General features: G+C 40.8%; 1 protein-coding gene across 1 annotated transcript; it reads left to right on the top strand.

Moving 5' to 3' along the window:
* Positions 1 to 21,632: 21,632 nt before the first annotated feature.
* On the top strand, positions 21,633 to 23,818 carry sox9a (SRY-box transcription factor 9a). The gene is made up of 3 exons (XM_030776065.1): positions 21,633 to 22,069; positions 22,321 to 22,571; positions 23,019 to 23,818. Exons 1-3 carry the CDS (start codon positions 21,633 to 21,635, stop codon positions 23,816 to 23,818), a joined length of 1,488 nt encoding a protein of 495 aa, XP_030631925.1.
* Positions 23,819 to 24,281: the final 463 nt, after the last annotated feature.

The following is a 24,281-nucleotide window of genomic DNA, read 5'->3' on the forward strand; positions in this document are numbered from 1 at the left end:
ATTGTTGTGCATTTATATGACTGTTTCAACCTCGCTTTTGAAAAAAAGAAAGAAAAAAAGAAAAAAAGAAAATCTCTTTAACAGAGCCCCGATTGGAGTATATTTCCTCATAGCACCAAGACTTTTGACTTTTGACATCACATTCATGAAGTTTTGATTTCTGGAGTTTGTATGTTAAACTGAAACATGTTTTCACTTCATGCGCAGTCAGCCCACACAACATATGCTCAACTGTAGGGTTCCTCTTCAAAGTTCAGCAATGTGTGCTGCAACAAAGTCTTAATATAGTCAAAAAACCAAATCATTCAGAGCCGACGTGCCAATTCCAAACTTATTAAAAACTGGACAAACTCTTTAAACTGGACAAACTCTACAATCTAAGAGAGGGGGGCACACATGACACCATGTTAAATATTAAACAGAGAGTTTGAGGCTATGGAAATAAAGCTTCCTCCCCAAGCCCTCACATACTATTCAGTGATGTGAATCAAGGGAAGTCCCTCATTAGCTCTATCTTTGCATCAGTTCAAAGCAGATGATTGCTGATGAACAAAGCTAGGATGATGGATCAGATGGATCAGAGCTGTCAGGGAGGTGATTGATCTGAGAGCTGGACCTTTGTCTGGACATAGGTCACTGCCTCCAACTGCCCTTAGCTCTTCCTACAATCAAAGGACCTGACCACTGTGAGTTAATTACCCATTAACAGTGATGTCACATCTCCTGATTCAAAGCAGGACTTCACCTATGACTCTCTTGTTTCTTTCTTTCTGCAACTGGCATTTTACAGGCACTATAGTGGACACAGGAATGGTTCAGAATCAGGAGGGTAGGCTGGTGAAACAAAAAGATATCCTGCCCACCTCACATTGAGAGGAGTTACTGGAGAGTCATTTGTCCTTGTCATTCATTTGAAGTAGCTACATACCAACAACCATGTCAGGACTGCATCATAAAAATTGTTTGTTGTTGGAGAGTTATATATGATTCGTTAATATTTGATGTCTGGTAGTATCAAAAGAAAATTAATTAGCTCCACAGTATATTGGTGAAGGGCTACTAATGAGTAATAGATAATGTTTTTGAAATGCACTGCTCTGCAACGCTCTGCCAAAGGGACTGGATGAATGGATTGGTAAGATTAAATGAATGAGATGGTAAGAGATATTTATATGTGCAGTGCACACAGCAAGAGAACATTTCACTCAGTTCACACCCATTGTCATTTATTTGTTAGGTATTAAGCACTAAAACAATGCCATGTTTTATATGGGGCCAAAGATATGACTGCAAAGGTTTGTGGTAGGGTTTAATTCCATTTTAACACACCAGGAGCTGTTGTTGTCTTGAAGAGTTTTATGATTTGTGCCACAAACAACATATTTTTCAGCATATTTTATCTGTCTTGTGCACTTCTGCTTTCATAACATAAAAAGGCCATACTTTACATCATAACATATGGCTATAAACAACTATGATCATATGAATGATTTAAACACAACTATACTAATTAAATCATAATTCTATTCTGATGCTCGTGTCTGTGAAAGCTTGACACCATGTATAGCACATACATAAGCCGCACAAATACAAGTTAGCCTCTGCAGTATAGCCTTTCCACCATGTTTCCTCACAATCTCTACTCTGTCTAAACATCTCAGCAACCTAATATTCATCCAAAGCCAGCTCTGGCAACTGTCGAAGCCATGGTTTGCTCCTTTTGGCCTGCCATTAAACAGCTGGAAAAGACTAGAGTCTTTCACTTCTCACCTACCACCATTACCATAACCCCAAAAAGGACAATTACAGATCATTTAAGACTTAAGCAATTAAGTACCATTTCTGGAAATAACCCTAGACTTCAGGCTGCCCTCCACCACAAGGTTATGCTGGTAGGGGGTGGTCTGATTTCGGTGCTTCCACTGGTTGGAGGAGGCGAGTGAATTGGGCTGTCTTATGGGCAATACACTCTTTATTTCTTTGGGCTCAAAATGAACCCATGTACAAGGTCAAACGGGGTCGAGGTTTGTATAGCAGCAAGTTGCCCGAGAGGAGATTAGAGGAAAAATAGAATCCTCCACACCTAGCACTGCCGCAATTACTGCTAGATAAACACGGGGAGTCCTGATGCATGCATGCACACGCATAAAATAAACCCACTCAACAGGGTGACCCCTTTACTCAGGGATTTATTACAGGCGAAAGGCCACTGAGGATTGACTCCTCTGGGAATAAATGTTCAGGGAAAATATTTACCCATGTGGAAATTACTGATAGAAATTCTGAATTCAATAAAAAGATGAGAACACACAGTTCAGGACTTTTATTCTGAGGAAATGCGGGTGACATCATTGTGCAATTTCACAGACCAGTCAAAGAGCAAAAGATTGTGGTTTTATAAAAGGAGTGATGCGGAGGAGACAGCTTTTATTTTTTTTTTATAGAAACATGACTCATGAGTGTAATGATGAAACTAAGGACTACTTTAAGATGAACCCTTCTTAAGAAATCTTCTGACCTGACTAAAACCACAAAGAGCATGCTCTGAACCCAACCACAAAATTCAAGTTAGATCACTTCCTGCTTCCAAGCATCCCCACCCTGCTGATAGACTGGGTGAGAAAGCTTTCTAGAACACTCTCCAGTCAGAAATCAATCTGTAGGATGTGTTACGAGCTACTCATGTACTCTTCCTATGTGGTCCACAGTATCGCTTACAATATCCCCATCATATAGCAGCATGTGTGGTAGGCATCATTAGTGGCTACAGCCATAAATTGCATGTCAGAATGGTAGCTACCGAGAAGAACCAGATGACCTCCCTGTCCCAGCACCCCTATTGCCCTAGCTCTCAGTTCCTGGGCAGTGGGGCACTAAGCCAAACATAGCAGGCCCCAGGGCTGTCTCTTGGATGTAGGGGCGTAATCTGTCACAATGCTTTGGGAGTCCTACGTTACACTCAGCTGCACCTCGAGACAGACTCTATCTGTAGAGTAGAGAAAAAAAGAAAAAAAAATGTAACACATGTTTCTGGGTTTGACAATATGACGAGAATTTCAGTAACCAGCATATATTTAAGAGACATTGACCAAAAAAAAAAAAAAATGATGTTTTTAATCTCATGTTTTCATATTTAATACAATTTGTCTCTATTCCTTCCTTTTCTTACTTTTCTTAAAATTTGAAATTTGACAGATTGTATAGAAATATACTAGGAAAATAAATGCTGTAAGTTCTGGTCCTTAATGCCAAAATGACCGAACAAAAAAACAAACAAAATCACATTTTCTTATTTGATTATTGCGATTTGGCAAAATTTTATCCAAGGGCACATTTTCCTGTGTAACTAGTGCATGATTTTTTCTTTTTAATGTGAAAACTGGTTACTTTTAAGTCAAATTACGTAAAGCACCTCTCTTGGAGAACAAATATAAATGTATCTCAGGAACACGCATATAATCTGAAGGCAATAGTAAGAAATACAGTTGTGCCCAACTCTAGTCAGTAAAGAGGAGATTCGCTGATGCAGCCTAAGCAATTCTGATAGTCCTTCAGTCGCTTTGAAAGTTTTCCCACACATAGTGGTGTGAAGAAGGTACACATTCACACCCTGTTGTTACTGTTTATTTTGTTGTAGATGGTTATTTAGCTACACAACTACAGTGCTGATTTCTGTGTTCTTAACCAATCTTTAAACTCTTTTGTCTCGGCCAGTAAAAAAAAAAAGGATGTAAGAAACTGGTATTCTGACATGCTTTCAGCGCAGCACAAGAGAAGGAATATGCTTTTATTTTTCTTGTGTGTTTTTTAGCGTATGGCTATACCAAGCTATGTCAGAGGTAAATTTACTTCTGACATTTTGATTAAATACAGACCGTGTTCAAGGCAAATAACCGTGGAAAATCTATAGCTAGATAGTTATCTGTCTAAAATTACTAATGCGTGCTAACAGTGAGCATGGGAGAATGGAAATAAAATGTGTATGCTTGGCCCTCCAAATATATTCAGCAGCTTGCTACATGCGCCATGAGTCACGCCAAATATCATAACAGAAAAGTACGAAATTGCCCTGAGTATGTGAGGGCACCGAAATTGATACATGTTAGTACCCCACCATGCAAAAAATAAGAAAATAAGAAACTCAGAAACCCCTTAACATTTACCCTGCTCTCAGTGATCCATAGCTCATTTCAGCTGGTCAGCTGGTCAGCTGGTCTAAGAGCCCTAGAGATGAGAAGCATGTAACATTTCGAATAAATAGTGAGATAAAAATAGGAGCAGCCGAATTTATTTATTTATTTATTTATTTATTCTTGTTATACGAAAAGGTTCAAATGGAAACATCTCTTGATTTTAATACCAGTGAGAGGATCATTAGACGTTCCTAACATGCACCTACAATCACCTGGGTCAACACATGGTGTTAACAACAGGCCAGAGGTCTGTATCCCAGGGCTGCACTGCAAAGGGACTAAATTTAACTCTGTTCTTCCAGCAATCAAACTCCAGACTGCTCAGGTCTGACTGCTGAAGTCCCTGAAAGTTTTTCCTTTGTACTTTACAAAGACTGGTACTCTGACTGGTACCTACTTCATCTCTTTCACCAATCATATCTCAGCCTAATCCTTCACCAAAACAGCAAAGCCAGGCTGCTATTTATATGTCCTGCCATCAGACACAGATAATGCAAATGCTGATCAATGAAGTATAACTGGTCAGTTGACAGTTGCAAATACATATAGAATTTGTTTGTAATGTTTTCCTAAATTATATTAAGGAATATCAAGCTACCTCTGCCCATTTTTCCTGTCTTTTAAAGGTTATTTTCTCTCTTTGCCCCATGCATTATGCTCTGACACCATTTTTTCTGATGCCATTTTATTGCATCCTTTAGCTGATTCGCCTCCATCCTCCCTCAGTCCTTTACTCCGTCAAGGGTGGGCGTGTCAACGTCCAGGCAACATCACTCAGTTCCCCACATCAGTGGCTTGTGGTTGGATAATGACGGAGTGGGTTGGGCCAAAGCGTCAGCCCTGTGGCCAGACAGCTGCAAAGGAACCTTAACGCCTTTCCAAGTTCCTATTACACCAGCTGCTCTGCAGAACCAGTCCATGGAGATCCAACCAGAACCTGCTCTGCCATGTTCCCACCACAAAAACCCCAAAAAACACATTAACCAAATCAGATCCAATGTTCGCCTGATTACCTGGGTGCAATCACTTCATACGTTACCAAGGCTATTTATTTTCAAATGACGTTTCAGAGCACATACGTCTTCAAGAGTGGTGTGATGAGAGAGACCCAATCCCATGATTCTTGTTAGTTTTGGAGAGCCAGGCGTGGTAGTGGTGGCCAACACTTACTGCTGTGAATAATATATTTTCAAATTTACACCCCCATGTTATCAAAATGACATGAAGACATTTAGCAAGTGCAGTGAGTGGAGATGAAGGACAGGGAAGTTTTGGCAAGGGACAAATGCAACAATCTATTCAGGTCAGGAGACAAGGGGCAAAAAAGATTACAATACACCATGCAATATGGAAACAATTACTCCTTGGCAAGGGAGGATTTGGCTAGGCTTCGCAACATTACAAAGACAGACTTGCTGAGAGTTGTGTGCATGGGTGTGTGCGTACGTGCAAGAAAGACACAGGGGGAGATGGAGAGAGAGGGAGAGGGAGAGGAAGGAGGGAGAGAGAGAGAGAGAGAACGCAGTGGAAATTTATTATGTTGTATTTACACAGTACATAGATTTTTAATTTTGCCATCTGAACCATTTTATATTGTAAAAATCTCAAACCATGATATACTGTATATTTTAATGTGCTCTAATGAGGGGTAGTCGATCTTTACATCATTCAGTTAGTATATATGTCAGTATTGTTTGAGTGCACTATAGATGCATTGTCTGTAATCTTTTTCAGGAGAGGTAAAAAGGTTTAAAAGAAAGGCTTTTGAGAATTAAATGAAATTACCATAGAAGTTTATCGTCAAAGGCACATATATATATGACTGTACATGTAACATTCTCTGTAGTCAGACAAGAGTGATTGAAACATTTTGTAGACAAGTCTCTCTTGTTCCATTCACAAAATCTTAATGAAGTTTACTTAACAATATCAAAAATCATCCAAGGTAACCGTTACATAGTGTTATATGTCAAACTCAGGAAATTATTTGCCAAGAGACAATAACAAAACATTGATTAAAATTCTTAATTAAACTGTCAAGCCAGTGATGACAGTGTTTCCCCCTTTTTCCTCCTAAAATAGCATTGCTGGGCTCTAGTATCAACCCAAATGAGCATAGTGTATAGCCAAATGCCCTAGAGCCTAATAGGGTTCACAGTAAATGGAGAAGAGCAGCAGAGACTTGAGTAGATAAGGTGAGATTGTCAGACAAATTTATTTTATTAATTTTGTATTATTTAATTAAAGCTAGGGCTTTGCATGAGGAATTAAAACACACGAGGAAGAAAATGTGTGACAAATTTAATTGGGACAATATCTCACTCTGAGTGTGAGGTATTGAGAGAGAGAGAGAGAGAGAGAGAGAGAGAGAGAGAGAGAGGGAGTGAGAGAGAGAGAGAGAGAGATGTATATTTAGTTCGTCTGCTGGCAGCCATTCAGTCTGATTCAGTGTATTCAGAAGATAAATGCTGAAGTGCTCCTCATATCCACCACTACTGGATGCCTGCCACAAAAGCCATGAGAGTGTTCTTTTACCCCTGGGTCAGTCAGCTAGGGTTTCTCCAGCTAGGGTTTACCTGTCTGACAAGCCACTGAGAAAATAACAGAAATGTGGTTTATGGACGAAGGGGCAGGAAGACGATCACAACATCTCTCTCTCTCTCTCTCTCTCTCTCTCTCTCTCTCTTTTTTTCTCTCTCTCTCTCTCTCTCTCTCTCTCTTTTTCTCTCTCAACATATGGATGTGATTTGACTAATCCCTCAGACTCATTGAACACTGCACTGGTTTGTAGGATATTCTTCTTCCTAAACAGCTCTCATATCTCAGACTTTAATGTGTGAGCCTGTGAAAAAAAATGGCAAAAGGAAAAAGAAGACAACAGTCTTCCTTGTGTTATGTTGTCTTCCACTCGGATCACTTTAACATGTTGCTATATCATACTTTTTAATGTTTGAGAAAAAGATGGTTACTTATTACAACATAACACATTGTTATCTAAGACTACAAGATAATATTGGGAACTGTTTCAAGATGTACTTTCCATCTCAGACTTCGCCCATACGAGAAACTCTTGTCGATATGGTGTGTTTTAATGGTAGAATGCACTGACATGTCAGTTTTTTTCTACATGGATGCCATGAGACAGTAAATACCAATTGTCCCAAAAACTATGCAGTATGCAGAACGTCTTTAAAAGAAGTAAACAGCTACAAAGAAAAGAAGTAAAATAATTAAGTGCTCAGGTAAATTTGCAAAAATGTTCCATGCTAACCTATAAAATCTTATTAGAGAATGTATGAAGAGATATGTATGAAGAGAGGCTAGAGAGTGAGATTAATGATGTATTCATTATGAAGTAGTGGATTACATAAAATGTTATATATTATCCTTAGTTTAAAATTGCTTTGTCACATTACTAGTGCATAGCACCAATGAAAATGATGGGTCTGTGGCCATTGGACAGGCTCTTTCCATTAGCCACGGAAAATTCAAATGAAATAAAAATGACTGAATGAGAGACTGGGATTCTGGAGGTTGGGCTTGGGGTGCTGATGGGCTATAGGTTGGATGGTCACTTACAGTAAAATGCTTTACTACAAAAGTGTTGAAGGACCTTAAGGTGAGAAGAAGTGGATAGGAGGGTCCATGAAAAAAAAAAAAAAAAAAAAAAAAAAGGTTCCAAAAATAAACCACAAAATTACAGCAGCCCAAGGGAAACTTATTTAAACCTCATAAAAATAAATTTCACCAACACATAAAGCCTTCATAAGTATCCCTTTCAGTGTTATTTTGCTTTTTATAAAAACAACGTGGCAACTTTATGAGAGGTTAGAAAGGTACTGTACATACTGTTACCTAGCGTACGTGCCACTGGGCCCTGAGGCATTGTTTTAAAGGTGCTCTTAGGTAGATAGCAAAGAGGGAAATATGGCAAAGCTGTGAACACTTGAATGTATTCGTTCTGATTTAGGAATGTACACTGTATGTTAAACGTTGAAATATCGCTTAAAATTTAGGTGCACAAACAAATGGGAAAAAGAATTGTTTGGGGTCAGAACAACTTTTCGGTTACTCATCCACCCTTGTGGCATGCTTTCTTCCAACATCTTACACTCCCTCAGCTAAGATAAATCCCTTTTGCTCTAAATTCATTTTGCAAGTGACAAGGCGTATGAATTGTCCTAAAAATGTACGCAAGAGAGAGAAAAAAAAAACAAAAAAATAGTTAATCAGGAAATGCCGACTAAAAGAATGTGATCAAACACATTGTCAAAAAATAACATTCAGAGGGTTAAACGGTTAAAAGTGTCTGCACACCCTGCAAACCGAACACAAACTTTGTATTAGCAGCTGTTTCAGTGATCCTCGCTAAACAGACGAATAAATGTAAAACTGAGTCTAGGGACTGAAGAGAAACAGTGAAATTGAAGAAATGACATATGAACATTGAGTCAGCTTCTCAAAAAAACAGTGTCATGGCTGCAAGTACTTTACACCAGTGTTTTACTCCGTTTCAGCTTTTTCCAACTGCAGCTGAACAATGAACCGACTCTCATATGCAAGGAAAGAAAAAGAAAAAAAAAAAAAAAAAAGCAAAAACAAAAACTGTGGCCTGTGGCTCATGGATTGTCCAGACAAATTGAAGTTAAGTAGCTGCTGAGGCAAGAAAGGCAGGGGGAATTAGCTACTGCGTTCTGGTCTCCATTTTGACTAACTACTTGTGAAAGGCTCGACTAGAAAAATGAGATGTTGCACAAAAAAAAAAAAATGATGGAAATCCAGAACTGGCTCTGTTGTGTTTGAATGTGAAGCAGGATCGAGTATGTGGGCAGGGGGTTTGCACGGAGTACAGCAGATCCCCGTTTTCCAATTCCTTTTTCAGATCTGATCATGTTTTGGGGGGTTTTTTTGTTTTGTTTTGTTTTGTGTTTTTAAACTACACAAACTATGGAATTTTGTGAATAAACTGTAAAACTAGAATGGATTATGTGTGTAGCCATTATGAGACAACAAGAAGGAAGTGAAGAAAGGAACAAACGTCCATGTGTGTGTGTATATACACAACATATGTGTATATGCATAGAGAGAGAGTGAGAGTGAGTGTGTTTGTGTGAGAGAGAGAGAGAGAGAGATTGAGAGCGAAAGTCAGAGAAATTTTTGCGGGTTTGGTGATGCAAACTTTGTAGAAATGTCATGTACATGGAGTGATACACAGCGTGCTGTAGTGTATTATTTCATGTCCTCTCACTCACTCACTGTTTAAGCCACAAACTTTCTCACCCACGGGGCTTGTTAGAACTGCCCTTTTTTGAGTCATTTTCCAAACAAAATAGGTGATAGAGAAAAAGTCTGATAAGTGACTTCATGGTGATGAAAGCTGTGATGCATCATATTTTCCTGGTGGAAATGAGAACCATCTCAAAGAAGCCGTCATAATAACAGGCTTCGGTTACAGAGTTGTTCCAGGACACCTTCTTCTCACTGGTGACCAGCACTTGTGAGTCAGAGTTCCCTCACACATCCTTGGATTGGCTGTCTGTATGGACACAGAAAAGGTGATTTCAAAATATTTTGCCAAGCAGAGTTGTGTGACCCTTAGGGAGGGTAGTATGTCTAAGTTGCAGCCACTGAGGTTGTAAAAAAAAATGTGCCCCTTGCCATAGATTCTAACACTTCACAAACACTGTCCAAGTAGCAATGACAGTCACAATTTGTGATATTCACATAGCACTGAAACAAACCAGTCGACCACAGCGCAAGGACAGAGACTTGAGACTGAACAAACCAAACTGGCAACGCAAACCGAAGTACATGTCAGACAGCTTAAACAATGTAGTCTCTGGAAAATGAGAGCCATCTGCTAACCTCACAAACACTCTTGTATGGTTGTTTGATGTACAGTGGATATTACTCAGATGAGTGTATCTTACTGTTTATAATTTTCTGTACAGGCTAATAAGAAAAAGAGAGAGAAAGAAAGAGAGATAGAGAGAGAGAGAGAGAGAGAGAGAGAGAGAAAGAGAGAGAGAGTGGTTCAGTCCCTCTCATCCTCTCTTTCTACACTGGTCTAATTAAACAGCTCCGTTCCTGACTCCCTAGTTAAAACTGGGGGAGAATTTTACCCAGAGAGGAAATTTGACTAAAGTAATGAGGCCTCTTTTCTGACATCCACATTTTCACTGGCTGTGAAAGACACCTAATTTTGACAATTACAACTTGCCTGAAAAAGTGCAAGAATGTGAATGAAACTGAGCTTATTCAGTAATTTAAACCAGACATCCGTGCACTGGCTGCTCAGCCCCAGACCGAGAAAAGCAAGCTTTCTGCAGGATACAGGGGAATAAAAGTCAGTATTAACCTTCCTACCACTGAATATTAATCAGTATTTAATAAAAGGAAAATAAAGCTGCCGCCACTCCAAATATTATTAATGTGACATTACCTTTATTTTCGTTTGTGGGGGCTTTATCGAAATTTAAAATAAACACTTGAGCCTCAGCATTCAATAGTTCAAAAACGTAGGGGGGGAGGGGGGGGGGGGGTTAGACTGGGAAAATAAAACCCAGAAATAAAACAAACATGGTGCTTGCAATGCACCCACTGGACACACCTCATCTGGTCTGGTCAGGTTTGCGAACGCTGAATTGTAAGTTTTGGACAGACGAGAGCAACCAGGATTTTCCATGTTCATAATTTGGTTCTTGCCAAGAAGCACCCCATTCAAAATAAGTGTGGTCGCTAAAATATGCATAACACAAACCACTTTCTGAATTCTTTTACCTCTCAGTTTCAGTCCAAAATGCCATTTTAAAATAGGAGCAAGATGGTAAAAAGTCTGCTCAAAAAAGAACACCCCCCCCAACCCCACAAAACAAAAAAAAGGAGAAAAAAACCGCAGGTTCCACGAAAAGTAAAAGACGTCAACAAAATTGAGAATGAAACAAAGCATGTGGCACTTGCCTAAAATAAGTAGAAATAAGGTAAGCACAGACAGAACTACAACCATGCGTGAAAAATAAAGGTTTTTTTTTTTTTTTTTCACTTCTCTCACAGTCACTATAGAGTTACCTGTTGTCATGTGCGTGAATGTAAAATGTACTGAGGGATCAAATGGGAGGGGAGCTGTTTTGTGAGAGTGTCAGGATCAGTTGGCACTAAGTCAGGAGTCAGCGTGATTCCCTCTGGCACCGCACACTTGGAACACACAACACACTGCACACACAGAGAGATAGAGAGAGAGAGAGAGAGAGAGAGAGAGAATGACGGTATTGGTGCTTGGTACTTTTCCTCTCATACTCGTCATGGAAGCTCTGTCCCAAGAATAACATCTTTTTCAGATCAATGCATTGCCACGAACTCTTAATTCGATAAATCACAATTAGTCAACCACAACAGAGCACAGCACACAGAGGTGAATGTGACTTAAGACATTGTGTTTGTTACTGAGTGGTTGGCAGCTTTTTCAGTTGGTTTTTTAATGGCACAGGGAAGCTGCAAAATCCAGTCTTTTTTATGTGTCGTGTATCTAATTGCTGTAAAGAAAATTTAAGAAAAAAAAGGCGTGTTTCATCTCTATGCTATGAGTGCACATGTAGCTTGGGTATTGTTTTGAGTTTTCGGAGACTTTGTTTGAATACCTCACAGGATCTGACATTGAGTGTCAAACTCATCCCTGTAGTAACTGTTTGAGAGTAATGTTATGCTCCTATGAGAGAGAGCTTTATAGGCTCAGTATTATGCAAAGGAAAAGAACCTAAGCCTCTTTTAAACCCATTTTAGCCGGTCAGACGTCAAAAGTTTTCAGTTAGTGTTTATGATAGATATCAGGAATGTGTACAGTTAGAAATGAGTTTATTAAAAACTGCTAATTCAAAGCAAACATAAATAATTAGTAATAAGGGAGGCCGCCTGCAGCTCTTTGATGTGTAATGTTTGTAATGTAGGTCTTGGGGCAGCAGGACGAGGTGGAGAGTGTCTTAGTGGAGGCTTTTTTCCAATTTATTTTTTAGAGTTGTTTTACAGTTCTGTTTTAGTCCCGCTCAGCAGTGGAGAAACCTGAGTGATGTTTTGGGCTAGAAACAGCATTGGTTCTGTTCTGGAATAGAGTGACATTCATCGGAGTTTATTTACCCTGTCAGCTGATACCAGGCCGTTCGCTAGAAGATCTTGTTTTGAAAAGCCCAGCTCTGGATTTTTTTATTAGAAATTAAAACTTAGTTGCATGACAACTTTAATACGCAGTACAATACTGTGTGCTGCAAAGGAAGGAGGATTAGCAACCACAGAAATGCATTTTTGTCGAGTTTCTATCACACCCACGCACGCACACATGTGCGCACACACGAACGCACACACACTACACACTTAAAGAAACCTTGAGGAGCTACCATATCTTTCTAAAACATACACTGTGTGTTCTTTGTATGTGTCAGTGATCCCCTCTTAGCCCTACTTATAGCAATGATTTTACCACACGATCACACACACACACACACACGCATGCACACACACGCACACATGCACACACGCACAAATGCACACACACACACACACACACACACACACACACACACACACACACACACACAGCTTCTGTATTGATTCATCCCAGCACACACACACATTGATAATAATCCAAACTTTTATGTGCAGACTGTTAGATCATGAAAAGGTCACTATGTTTTACATTAATACATTAGATGGAGGACGAAAAACAGTACATCAATCAACGTTATTTTTATGGTATAGAACATCTGAAGATTACCTGTCAATTACACCCATAGACACAACACATAAAACACAGTTTCTAGATAATTCAAGCTACACCCATGCTCTCCTTTGTTCCCTTGTCTCATAAATCTAAACTGTATCAGAAAAAAAAAAGAAAAGAATAGCGAATCCCAGAGTTCACTTATCCAGTTCTGTTCTGGAAGTGAGTGAAGTGGAGAAACACAGAAAGAATCACACAGTAACGATAAATTCATCCAAGGGTGTGTTAGCCAAGTTCTAAAAGTGCCTCCACCAGTTTGGCACTGAAGCTGACAACCACAGACAGTCTTAAATCATTGTACTACACTACCACATGTCCTCTGCTCTGGCTCCAAGAAAGACAGTGCACACACAGAGAAAAGCTACTCTAAACCTGGCCAGTGATTGAGTCACAAAATCATTCTGTCACCTCTGTTACAGATGTAGACTTTTGCCTAAATCCTTTGTAATAGCATTATAAATGCATGACCAAGGCAATATAATGTGTTCATAAACATTATAAGAGATAAGCATATTACATCTGGGGTAAACATTGGGGTCTCTGTAGTTTTGACATAGCAAGGGTGAACAGCTATCTATTTGCAAACAGAACTGAATGGTAGCCCCACTGATCCAAGAACAGAGTTGGCCGGACTGACTGGCATTACCCATGCCAGATGTTTACCTGGCACCCACCGAGGTCACATCCGTCCACAACGGCTGGCAGCCCCCCCGCCCCCAACCAACCACCCCCCACCCCACCTCCCCTCCAAAACGAATTCAACCACCCTCCAAAATCAGCGTCTTCTAATAACATTGCAGGGCCTTTTCATGAGCCCTGGCGGTTCTATGCTTCATTAAGTCAGGCTTAATAACCTACACAGTGAAAGAGGTCAGCTCAGGTAAAGATTAAGTAACTTTAAATTTTTTAATTACACACCTCACCAATGCAATGGGCGGGCAGACACTGACAGACAGAGACAGAGACAGACGAAGAGACAGAGACAGGGACAGAGAGAGAAAGACAGAAGACGTTTCGATGACCGTTTCCCATATAGCAAAGTCGAGATTCAGCGACGGTCTACGGACCCGACTGTGCTGCGATGATTTGAATGCTCGGGAGGCCGGTCCCAGCCGAACTCTTACATTTTCCACAGCCCGAAAGCTACGCTCTCGTCCTCTCCAGTCTTATGGGTAATTTCTCATATCCTCTCCTCTCCACCAACCCAACTCCGTCCCTCCGTGTCTGATCCATTCAGACAATTTTATTCTCTATGAGGAGATCTCAGTAAATCAAACAAGACAATTTCCTTCTTTTGTAATATTAGAATCCAAAGGCAAGGAGGGAAGAGAGTCTGAGAGACGACCGGACCCATCTCATTAAAGGCATATGTAGACACATGGTGTGTGTGTGTGTGTGTGTGTGTATGTGTGTGTGAATAGCTGCGTCTCTTCTCAGAGTGTTCCCATCTTGCTGCACTGGTTCTGATTGTGAAGCTCTCTCTTAGCGCTTGTTTCTGTTAAATCCGCCACACTCCCTGGCGTTCATTTTGCCTTCACCACTAACAGCTCTTTTACACAACAGAAGCCGGGACCATCCACCATCCAGTGACTGGTCACCCTCTTTACTAAGCATGGAAAATCAATGAGTTTACTTACAATTATGCTACCCCGGTGTATACAGCTGTCGACATTTTCTACGTCTTATTTCGTCAAAAGGAAAAAGTAATCTATATTTTTTTTTCCCTTCTGCTGACCTTTGCAATTCATTTTCACCATGACTTTTCCTCATTTTAAGGTCTAAATTTCTGTGGTTGTGTTGAGGTTGTGGAAGGATATTATTTGCGGAAGACGGTAGGACAACATTTGAAAGGTGGAACTGCACATATTTGGAGACATTTGACAGTGTTTATCTACTTGGCAAATTTGGCTGCCATCACTTTTGAATATGCTGACACACCCTTAGTTCTCCCTCACTCTCTCTCGCTCTTTGTGTGTGTGTGTGTGTGTGTGTGTGCGTCTGTGTCTGTGTGTGTTTGTGTGACTGGCCAAAACCATTGGATATCATCACCCCTTCATTAAGACTGCATTCCCAGGTATTGAAGTGGCTCTGTAGAGAGAATAGGCCTTTTCATTAAACCTGAGGGTTAGAAAGAGAGAGAGGGGAAGAGAGAACGAGAGGAAGCGAGAGAGGGCCAGATAGGTTAGAGGACAGAAAACAAAATACATCCAAAATATGTTCAATAATTTCTTGTTCATGCATTTCTTCATATATTTTTTTTTCTTTTCTGAATGGTTTGGTAGCAGAATTGTCGATTACCATCCAAATGAATGCTGACCAATGAAATAGGAGAAGGGAATGAAACTCATCAGCTGTCTAACTTGATCAAACTAGTAATAAGGAAATCTGCTGCATACAATATATGATCAGATGAACATGTATATGAGTTTTCTAGAAAGGACCTATATACATGCAAATCTGACTAAAATATTTCTCTCTTCCTGTTTGTCAGCAGTGTGACTTATCAGTGCAGCACTGCCAAAACAGTTGTGTTCAATTTCATTTTTCGAACCATCGCATGTTCAACTGAATGTTTGAACTATGCATTAACCAGTTATCATTGACCATTAAGAGACATATGAGACAATGCTGACATCATAGTTTTTGCAAGGAAGTGGTTAAGGCAGACCTGGCAAGACATGCCTAAAACTACGCCAGTGCGACCCAAATGAGCTATATTTAGACACATTGCTTCGGTTACATGGAAAAGATTTTGGGCAGGAAAGAATGCTAGAAGGTATAACATTCTACAGCCCAAAGCACAGGTGGCTCAAATGGGAGAACACCAGGGACGAGCTATGACATCAGTGTTGGTGAAACGTTGATAGACCAGCAAGCCCAGTCCTGCATCAGTAAGCTCCCTCCAAAGACACTGAGTCAGCACATACTCACAGCCAAGACAACAATGTCCAAGAAACACATTCGCACTCACAGAGGCCCACAAAAAGACAAAATATAGAATATCTCATTCACACACACAGACACACACACACGCACAGACACACACACACACACACACACACACACACACACACACACACACACAGGCACACACACACACGTGCGCGCGCACACACACACAAACAGCAAAGGTCAGATCAGGTAAGGGAGATTTTACCTGCAGAGGAGATGACAGGTAAGCACTGCTATTTTATCTTAATTGTATGTTGTAGTAAGAAGACCAAAAGGTTACTGCTGCTAAACAAAGCAGCACACTGTTATCATTAGTGGCTCTGTGACAGAGGTTACCTGACCCCAGATCTGTGAGGGAAAGAGTTAGAAAACAACAGGTGGCCTCCGCAAACAGCATTGTCATTTTAACATTTTATATGTTCAAACCCATACACAGCATTGGACCATCAGAATAAGACAGAAATCTTATAAATATTAACATTTTGTTTAAAGTCAAAAATAGCCTTACGCACTACTCTGCACATGCTACTACATCCCTTGTTCTATATATTACAAGTATCATTCTCCTCCAAAAGCCAAAGTTACTGACTAGATTAAAAGCCAAATTCTTTTACATGTAAAATGATTGCCATGAACTATCACTGAGTAAATTTATAACAGTGAGTTCTCTGGAACAGTTTCTGCAGAAAACATAGACACAACAAGAGCTTTGAAAAACACACAAAACCATCATGAACAAAGACACATTTCACTTAGACTGATATATGAGCCAAAGAGTCTTAAACTACATCACTTCTTCTGTCTTCCACTGAATATCCAGACAACTGATATCTGATACAGTCATACCAAACTCTTCCTGGAGTACTTTTAATGACCTACATAAGTTTTGCTTGAAGTACAATCAGATAATTGCCTGACTTCACATATTAAAGAAACTGCAAGCCAGATAGTGTGGCCAGATAGTAGTTCCAGTACACGCTGGTAATAATTATATGAAATATCAAATATTATATCAAAGTGCACAGGATATTAAGTATAAAATTCAACAGGTTATTGAACCAAGCAGCACATGGATATATTGAAACAGACAATGTCTAGCAGTTCTGGCTGTGTGTTCTGCACAATTCAATAAGCGTTAAAAATGTGCTGTGCTATGACTGGAGCTCCTTCCAGGCCGACTTGCTTTTCGCTGTATCAGAGAATTCCCGCTCTCCAGATCGGGGGTGTACTGTGTTTGCCGAAGCTTTCCACTGGCATGGGCCCTCCCGCTGACAAACCAATTCTTCAGCGCCTCGATCCTCCTCAAAACCCCCCTCCTCAAAACCCCTGTAGAGCATATAAAGGTGTGGATCTGTCATTAGTGAATTTAACTTGGCACAGAGAGTCATTGTTATTTTAAAGAGCCAGTGTTTGCTTGAGCTGCACCTTTGGAGTGTGCCCGGATTCCCGTGGCTTTTCACCTGCCCATCCTGGTGTATCTGGTTTCCTTTCCTTTGCTTTTACACAAGCTAAATTCACTTTTTTTTTTTGAATCAGCTTTCCTATCCATTCCCATGATAAACTGTCCTGAGTGATTAAATCTGAGCTCAAAGTACATTTCTGGATGAGATGTTTTGCCGATTCACTGGAAAGAGCGGTGATATGCTCTTAAGGCTTCAGCCATTCGTTCAGGTTTGACCGAGAAGTGCTATAGATACAAGAAGATGAACAAAGAGACACAGGAGGAGACATGAGAGGTAAGTTGTACCTTCTGAGATCGTCTGAATCTGACAAAACCTGTTTAAACTTCACTCCGAACATGAGTTAACACACACCAACAACCTATATGTTTTGATCTCCTGTGAGCTGATTGGAAGTCATAAATCACTGGCTGCCACTAACCAGCTGAGAGGCACTCTGACCTTTGCGGCATTCTGAGATGCATCACTTACATCCTTCACACTCTGTCTCAAGGGTAACACACTCTTGTTTCACATTCTCATTTAGTACTCAACTCACTAACGGTGTGATAAATGCAAAACTTTTATTGAATCATGTCTGTTTCAGGAGCTCAGTTACACTTTTAGGCAAAAACCAACTGGTTCACGGTTCACTTGAATCCAGCTCCTAGACTGAAATGTAAAAGGCAAAACATTATCCTCTTTAAACAACATTTGTTAACTAATGAAGCAGACATATCAATCTCTCCAAACTGAGCTGAGTGATCCCGTCTGGCTGCTGAGTTTGCTGAATCAGGCTTTAAATCAGACTGTAAATGCCCAAAATAAGCTGATTAAGGTGCAGTAAAGTCTCTCAGGATATCCTCCCCAGAGCGCTGGCCCAGTATTTCCGAAGGCTCAAAAGAAGAGAAGTGAGAACTCTCCTTAGATACATCAGCAAGACTCCGACAAGACATGAGGAATGGAGGACGTGATTTAGCAATGTACCTCCACTGTTTACATCAAATTTTAACACCACAACTCTAAATTAAGATGAGAAGTTTCCCATCACCATGCAGCGGCTCTGCTTTGAATTTAACTGGTAATCTGTTCACAGGGTCTGCAATAGCTCATATATATTGAATTTTGCAGGTTTTGAGCCATGACCTAAGAGGCCAACATGATAAAACAAAGATTTACAAGGAAAATCATGCATTATGTTTATTACAGCAACTTTACTTATATAATATGCATACAAGGGTTGAAGTCAGTTCAGGATTGAATTGAGAACTGTAAATAATAGAGTAAATAATAGTTTGGTACATTAGATATTTTTATTTCACGTTAAAGACTGTTTTATACTGCAGTCACTCAATAATATAAAATAAAACATGATTGTGTGCAAAAATAGTTTATGTAAATGATTCAGTGTTCATTTTAGAAGTTGCCTTATGAAATGTATTTAAATACATTTGAACAGCCCTTTTCTCAATTTCTCTAAATTTGTGTTAACTCCCTCCTCCAAGTAAAATTACATGTGTTTTATAGAATTCAATTTAACTACCACTAGCTCCAAAAATGCATGGCAAACGAGGGCGCTCCTCCCATGTCCCTCACCACTCAGCCTTGATGTTCTCCAAAGTTTGAAATTAATTTTCATCAATTTGACAAATTTTTCCCATCATGACACGTTGACGCTGGCATATGGGAGAGTCACAAGATTGTAAATATACAGCATGCTCCATATGTCACTAAAACCCACTCTGCAATGGTTCTGATGCTCTTTTGTTTTTGACAGCATGTGGCGTGGGTGTGACTCATCCAAAATCACTGGAGGAAGCAACAGTCCAGCCCACCTGGGTGAAACTATTACCTGCGCTTAAGAGTTCAGTCGTAACAGGTGGCTGAAGTATGAAACGCTTACAAACAAAACTTCAGCAAAGCACTTTTTTACAGGAGGTCCCCAAAGGGTGCTGTCTCTCAGAGAAAGCATCAACCGCAGAATACTGATACTGACATGAAATTGAGGATATTCTTATCAGCTGTTAGAGTACTGATCTGATCACAGTGAAGGTAGTTTTGTGGATGCACTGACAGCGGTGATAGTGATGGTAGAGAAGAAGTGGAGAACTGGTCTCAGTAGGAAAAGGGTCCGGGAGTAGCTTGAGAGCTTTGTTGCCATTTCTCAGACATAGCCCAACAGTAAGACCTGTATCTGTTAAAAGATAAGCTGTTAACAGAGTATCGCGTGTCAAAGGGCACGTCACATTGTGCATTGAATCCAAGCATTAGAACTCACTAAAAGCTGTTTAACAATAAATAAACGCCGTCCCTCCTTCCTATTAGCGACACGCTGCTGGTGCAAGAAGGAACATGCTATTGAAAAAGAGTTGAAAAAAGTTCTGTTCTGTTTATGCTTGAAGTGAATAACTTAAATAAACACGGTCAGTGTAAATAAACGTTTCCCGACGAGGCGAGCAGGAATCAAGACACGTATAGTTGACTTTCTGTATTTGGAACCAGAGCCACCTTAACCATAATTAAGCTGCACTGCAGATAGGATTACTGACTGATTCTGTATTGCAAGAGGTTGACATAACACAAACAAACAACCTTACAACATTCAGCAGCCTGTGTTTCCCCCCTGTCTGAATGGGTTACTACACTATGTGGGTATGTGTGTGTGTGTGTGTGTGTACGTGTGCATGTGTGCAAGTGCGTGTGCGTGCGTGTGTGTGTGGGGGGGGGGGGGGGGGAGCAAAAGAGAGAAGAAAGAGGGAGAGAAAAAGAACATTTACGTTTTAAACGTTTGTATTCTATTCTATATTTAAATGTTGAAATTCTTTTTCTTGTGCAAGACCTTTACTACTATATGTCAGACCAATTTTGAATTTATTTCCTTAAAACAATCAGTGATTTTCTGCTGGTTAATTGAACTATTTCTAATTATTAAGGAAGGTTTGATAATATTGCTAAAGAGTGATCATTTTTTATGAGCCATAAAAAGTCCTTTATTTATAGGTGTAAACTATTAATTACAGAGACTATGTTTTGGCCTTCAATCAGTCACTAAAATGTTCTAGATATCTTATGCTGTTCAAAGGCATTTCATCAGTATTACTGAGTCATATCGTTGTTCTGTTACTATTTTTCTGTATTAAAACAATCCATACATAACACACACACCCACACACACTTGTGCCGATGTCGTCCATGGAGAACTGTTCCTGAGACGCTGTCTCCCCCTATAGGTTTATTTTAACACAATGTCAGTTTGAAGATCTACAAGTGTGCTGCAACTGTGTGTTTGGTCTATGTATCTGCTCTGACGCGAGTCAGTGTATGAAAATGAATTTCAACAATGTTTCTAAAGCGCTATTTCGCTATCATACTAAACATTTCTGAGACGTTGCCACGCGAAGAATATGATCGATAAGCGAGAAGCATCGACCTGTGTATAGTTTTATCATCTTTATCATCTCTCCCCCGTCCCAAGTCTTTCAGTCCTTCCCCCTGCGTAAAAAAAGTCTAAATGGCGAAGCTGAAAGAGGCGTTCTTGCGTTATCGAACCTATGTGTTCGATGACATTTTTAAAGTAGCAAAATATACGAGAGAGTCATGCCGTTCGTTGAATGATTAGGTCTAGAAAGTATCTGTTTCTTGTCATAGAGTTTTGGCTGAATCTTAATGGAAACAGTAGCTATTCGAATACCTTTGACACGACCAATGTCATTATTCCATACTTCAAGTTGCATAATTTGATTAAAACATAGCATTTACTTATTTCATCCCAACAATATGTTAACTTTTGAATAATTATGGACTTGGAGGCGGTGGTGGAAAGAGGGGATCAGATTCCTATTCCGTCATAACCTTCGACCAATCCTGGGTCGGTCCCGCAAACCGACGCGGCGTACTTATACAGCCCGCTTGCAAAGTTGTGATGAATCAAAGTTCGTACCACGCGTGGAAATATTACATAGGAGCAAGAAGCGAACACCCTCTCAAACTGCATCACTTCATTGGTGAAGTAATTCCAGAAGCAACTGTGTCCTCATTTTGTTGTCAACGCAGAGCTCTGTGACTTCAGAGGATTGGTAAAATTTTGGGGACTTCAAAGCAGTAAAAGGTGGAGGAAAGCAAGTGAATTTTACTGTAAATTGGAGTAGTGTTTTGAATCCCTCCTGCAGTAACAGAAAACGTCTTAAGTCTCAGGAGAGGCAAGTCTCAGGAGAGGCTGACTTGAAGAAGATAAATAGATAAATATTTCGTCTGTGATAGGTCTCCTAAAAGTTTCGCATGAATCTACTCGATCCATACCTGAAAATGACCGACGAGCAAGAGAAATGTCTCTCCGACGCCCCAAGTCCGAGCATGTCCGAGGACTCTGCGGGATCCCCTTGCCCGTCCGGATCTGGCTCTGATACCGAAAACACCCGACCCACGGAGAACAGTCTTATGGCTCCAGATGGCTCTCTTGTTGACTTCAAGAAGGACGAAGACGACAAGTTCCCGGTGTGCATCCGAGAGGCAGTGTCACAGGTGCTGAAGGGCTACGACTGGACCCTCGTGCCAATGCCGGTGCGAGTAAACGGCTCGAGCAAAAACAAGCCGCACGTTAAAAGACCCATGAACGCCTTCATGGTGTGGGCACAAGCTGCCAGACGGAAGCTGGCAGATCAGTACCCCCATCTTCACAATGCGGAGCTGAGTAAAACTTTAGGAAAACTTTGGAGGTAATTTAAGCAAATTACTTGAATCGAATAAGTTTAAAGAACTGATGGTAGAACATATAAAACTTTTAATCCTATATTCTATATGTCTGACGGTGGGTGAGAGTTACTATTTACTTGCGATTCCCTTCATTTAAACCTAAAGGTGTGCATTCAAGGTGTACGGCATGGCAACAGTGTAATTTTTGAGCAGAAACGTGCTTGTGCGCTTTCATAATTGTCTAATTGCATGCATCTCCGATTTTCTTGGATAGATTACTGAACGAGGGAGAAAAACGTCCCTTCGTAGAGGAGGCTGAACGCCTGAGGGTGCAGCATAAGAAAGATCATCCCGATTACAAATATCAACCCCGACGAAGAAAGTCGGTGAAGAACGGCCAGAACGAGCCAGAGGATGGGGGCGAGCAAACACACATCTCTCCAAACGCGATCTTCAAAGCGCTTCAACAAGCGGACTCTCCTGCTTCAAGTATGGGCGAGGTGCACTCACCGAGTGAACACTCAGGTAAACACATAGACTATAATTGTGTTTCACTGAAATGCTGCCTATAAATTATATACAGTGTGTCTTGATTTCTGTCAGGAAACATTCTCCTTTCATAAGAAGTCAGTTATCACTTGTTAAATTTACTCAGGGCCAAACCGACAAAATTAGAGTAATTATAGTCTTTGTTAATTAATTATTTATGATCTACAGTTCACTTCTGAGTCATGATTTAGTATGTTCCACATGGACTAAAGCTTGTACTCACTGCACTTCATAATTCCTAAAGTAATCTGCTTATCAAAGTAGCCTCTGTGGAACTAGCAAGAAGTTTTTTTCAAACATTACCCTAGATTGCTCTGCTGACTCCTACTGTTGCGTCATTCATGTGCTGTAGGTAACCCCCCCTCCCCTTCTTTTCCTCCCCTCTACCCCACCTCCCTACTCCTTTCTCTTTCACACAAACAGGCCAGTCCCAAGGGCCTCCTACCCCTCCCACCACTCCCAAAACTGAAGTGCAGCCTGGCAAAGTGGACTTGAAGCGTGAGGGGCGCCCCCTACAGGAGGGCACAGGACGACAACTCAACATTGACTTCCGAGACGTGGACATTGGTGAGCTGAGCAGCGACGTGATCTCGCACATCGAGACCTTTGACGTCAACGAATTTGATCAGTATCTGCCACCCAATGGTCACCCAGGTGTGTCTGTGACCAATGCCAGTGGTCAGGTCCCTTACACAGGCAGCTACGGCATCAGCGGCAGTACCTCTATCAGCCAGGCAGCTGGGGCCACCGGCCACAGCTGGATAAGTAAGAATCAAAGCCAGAGTCCAGGTGGCCAGCAACAACAGCACTCTCTGACCACACTGGGGGGTAGCACAGGTGAGCAGGGCCAAGGCCAGCAGAGGACCACACACATCAAGACTGAGCAGCTGAGTCCCAGCCACTACAGCGAACAACAGGGCTCTCCGCAGCATGTCACCTACGGCACCTTTAACCTACAGCACTACAGCACCTCCACCTTCCCCTCCATCACTCGCACCCAGTACGACTACCCTGACCACCAGGGTGGGGCCAACTCCTACTACAGCCATGCGACAGGCCAGGGCTCTGGGCTCTATTCCACCTTTAGCTACATGAACTCCACTCAGAGGCCAATGTACACCCCCATCGCTGATACTACAGGAGTGCCCTCCATCCCCCAGCCCAGCCACAGCCCGCAACACTGGGATCAGCAGCCAGTGTACACGCAGCTTACAAGACCCTGAAGAGACATACACACAATACACACAAAACACATTCACACACACACACACACACAAACACACACACATAAACACACACGCACACTGCAGAGACTGTGCATGAAGCCAAACAGGCTAAGAGAGAGACTCTTTTAAGTGTTCCATCGTCTCTACTCTCTTAAAACAGACACTTGAATTCTCAACAGAGGAAATTTCAAGCAGTTAAGAGGAAAGCTGACTTCATTGAACTTTAAATTGGAATGGCTCACAACGTGCCTTTTTTTTAATCACCTGGAGTCAGGATTAGATATATATTTTTAGCCTTGATTACAAGAAGAGAGAAGCTTTTTCAGAAGAAAATCCTCTGTGAGGACTTACTGATTATTGATACTTTTTAATATGTACTGTGTATGTTTTACTACCATTTTTGCTGGTTTTATGAGGGGATTTGTATGTTTCTGTCTTTTTTTTTTTTTCCTAAACCACT

Source organism: Chanos chanos, chromosome 5 (genome assembly GCF_902362185.1).
Source record: "Chanos chanos chromosome 5, fChaCha1.1, whole genome shotgun sequence".
NCBI lineage: Eukaryota > Metazoa > Chordata > Actinopteri > Gonorynchiformes > Chanidae > Chanos > Chanos chanos.

Bases quoted from the DNA above. Each gene is read 5' to 3' on its own strand.
- sox9a (XM_030776065.1), top strand. From the start codon at position 21,633: ATGAATCTACTCGATCCATACCTGAAAATGACCGACGAGCAAGAGAAA. The intron at 22,070-22,320 runs GTAATTTAAGCA...TTTCTTGGATAG, and splicing joins ACTTTAGGAAAACTTTGGAG to ATTACTGAACGAGGGAGAAA. The intron at 22,572-23,018 runs GTAAACACATAG...TCACACAAACAG, and splicing joins CTCACCGAGTGAACACTCAG to GCCAGTCCCAAGGGCCTCCT.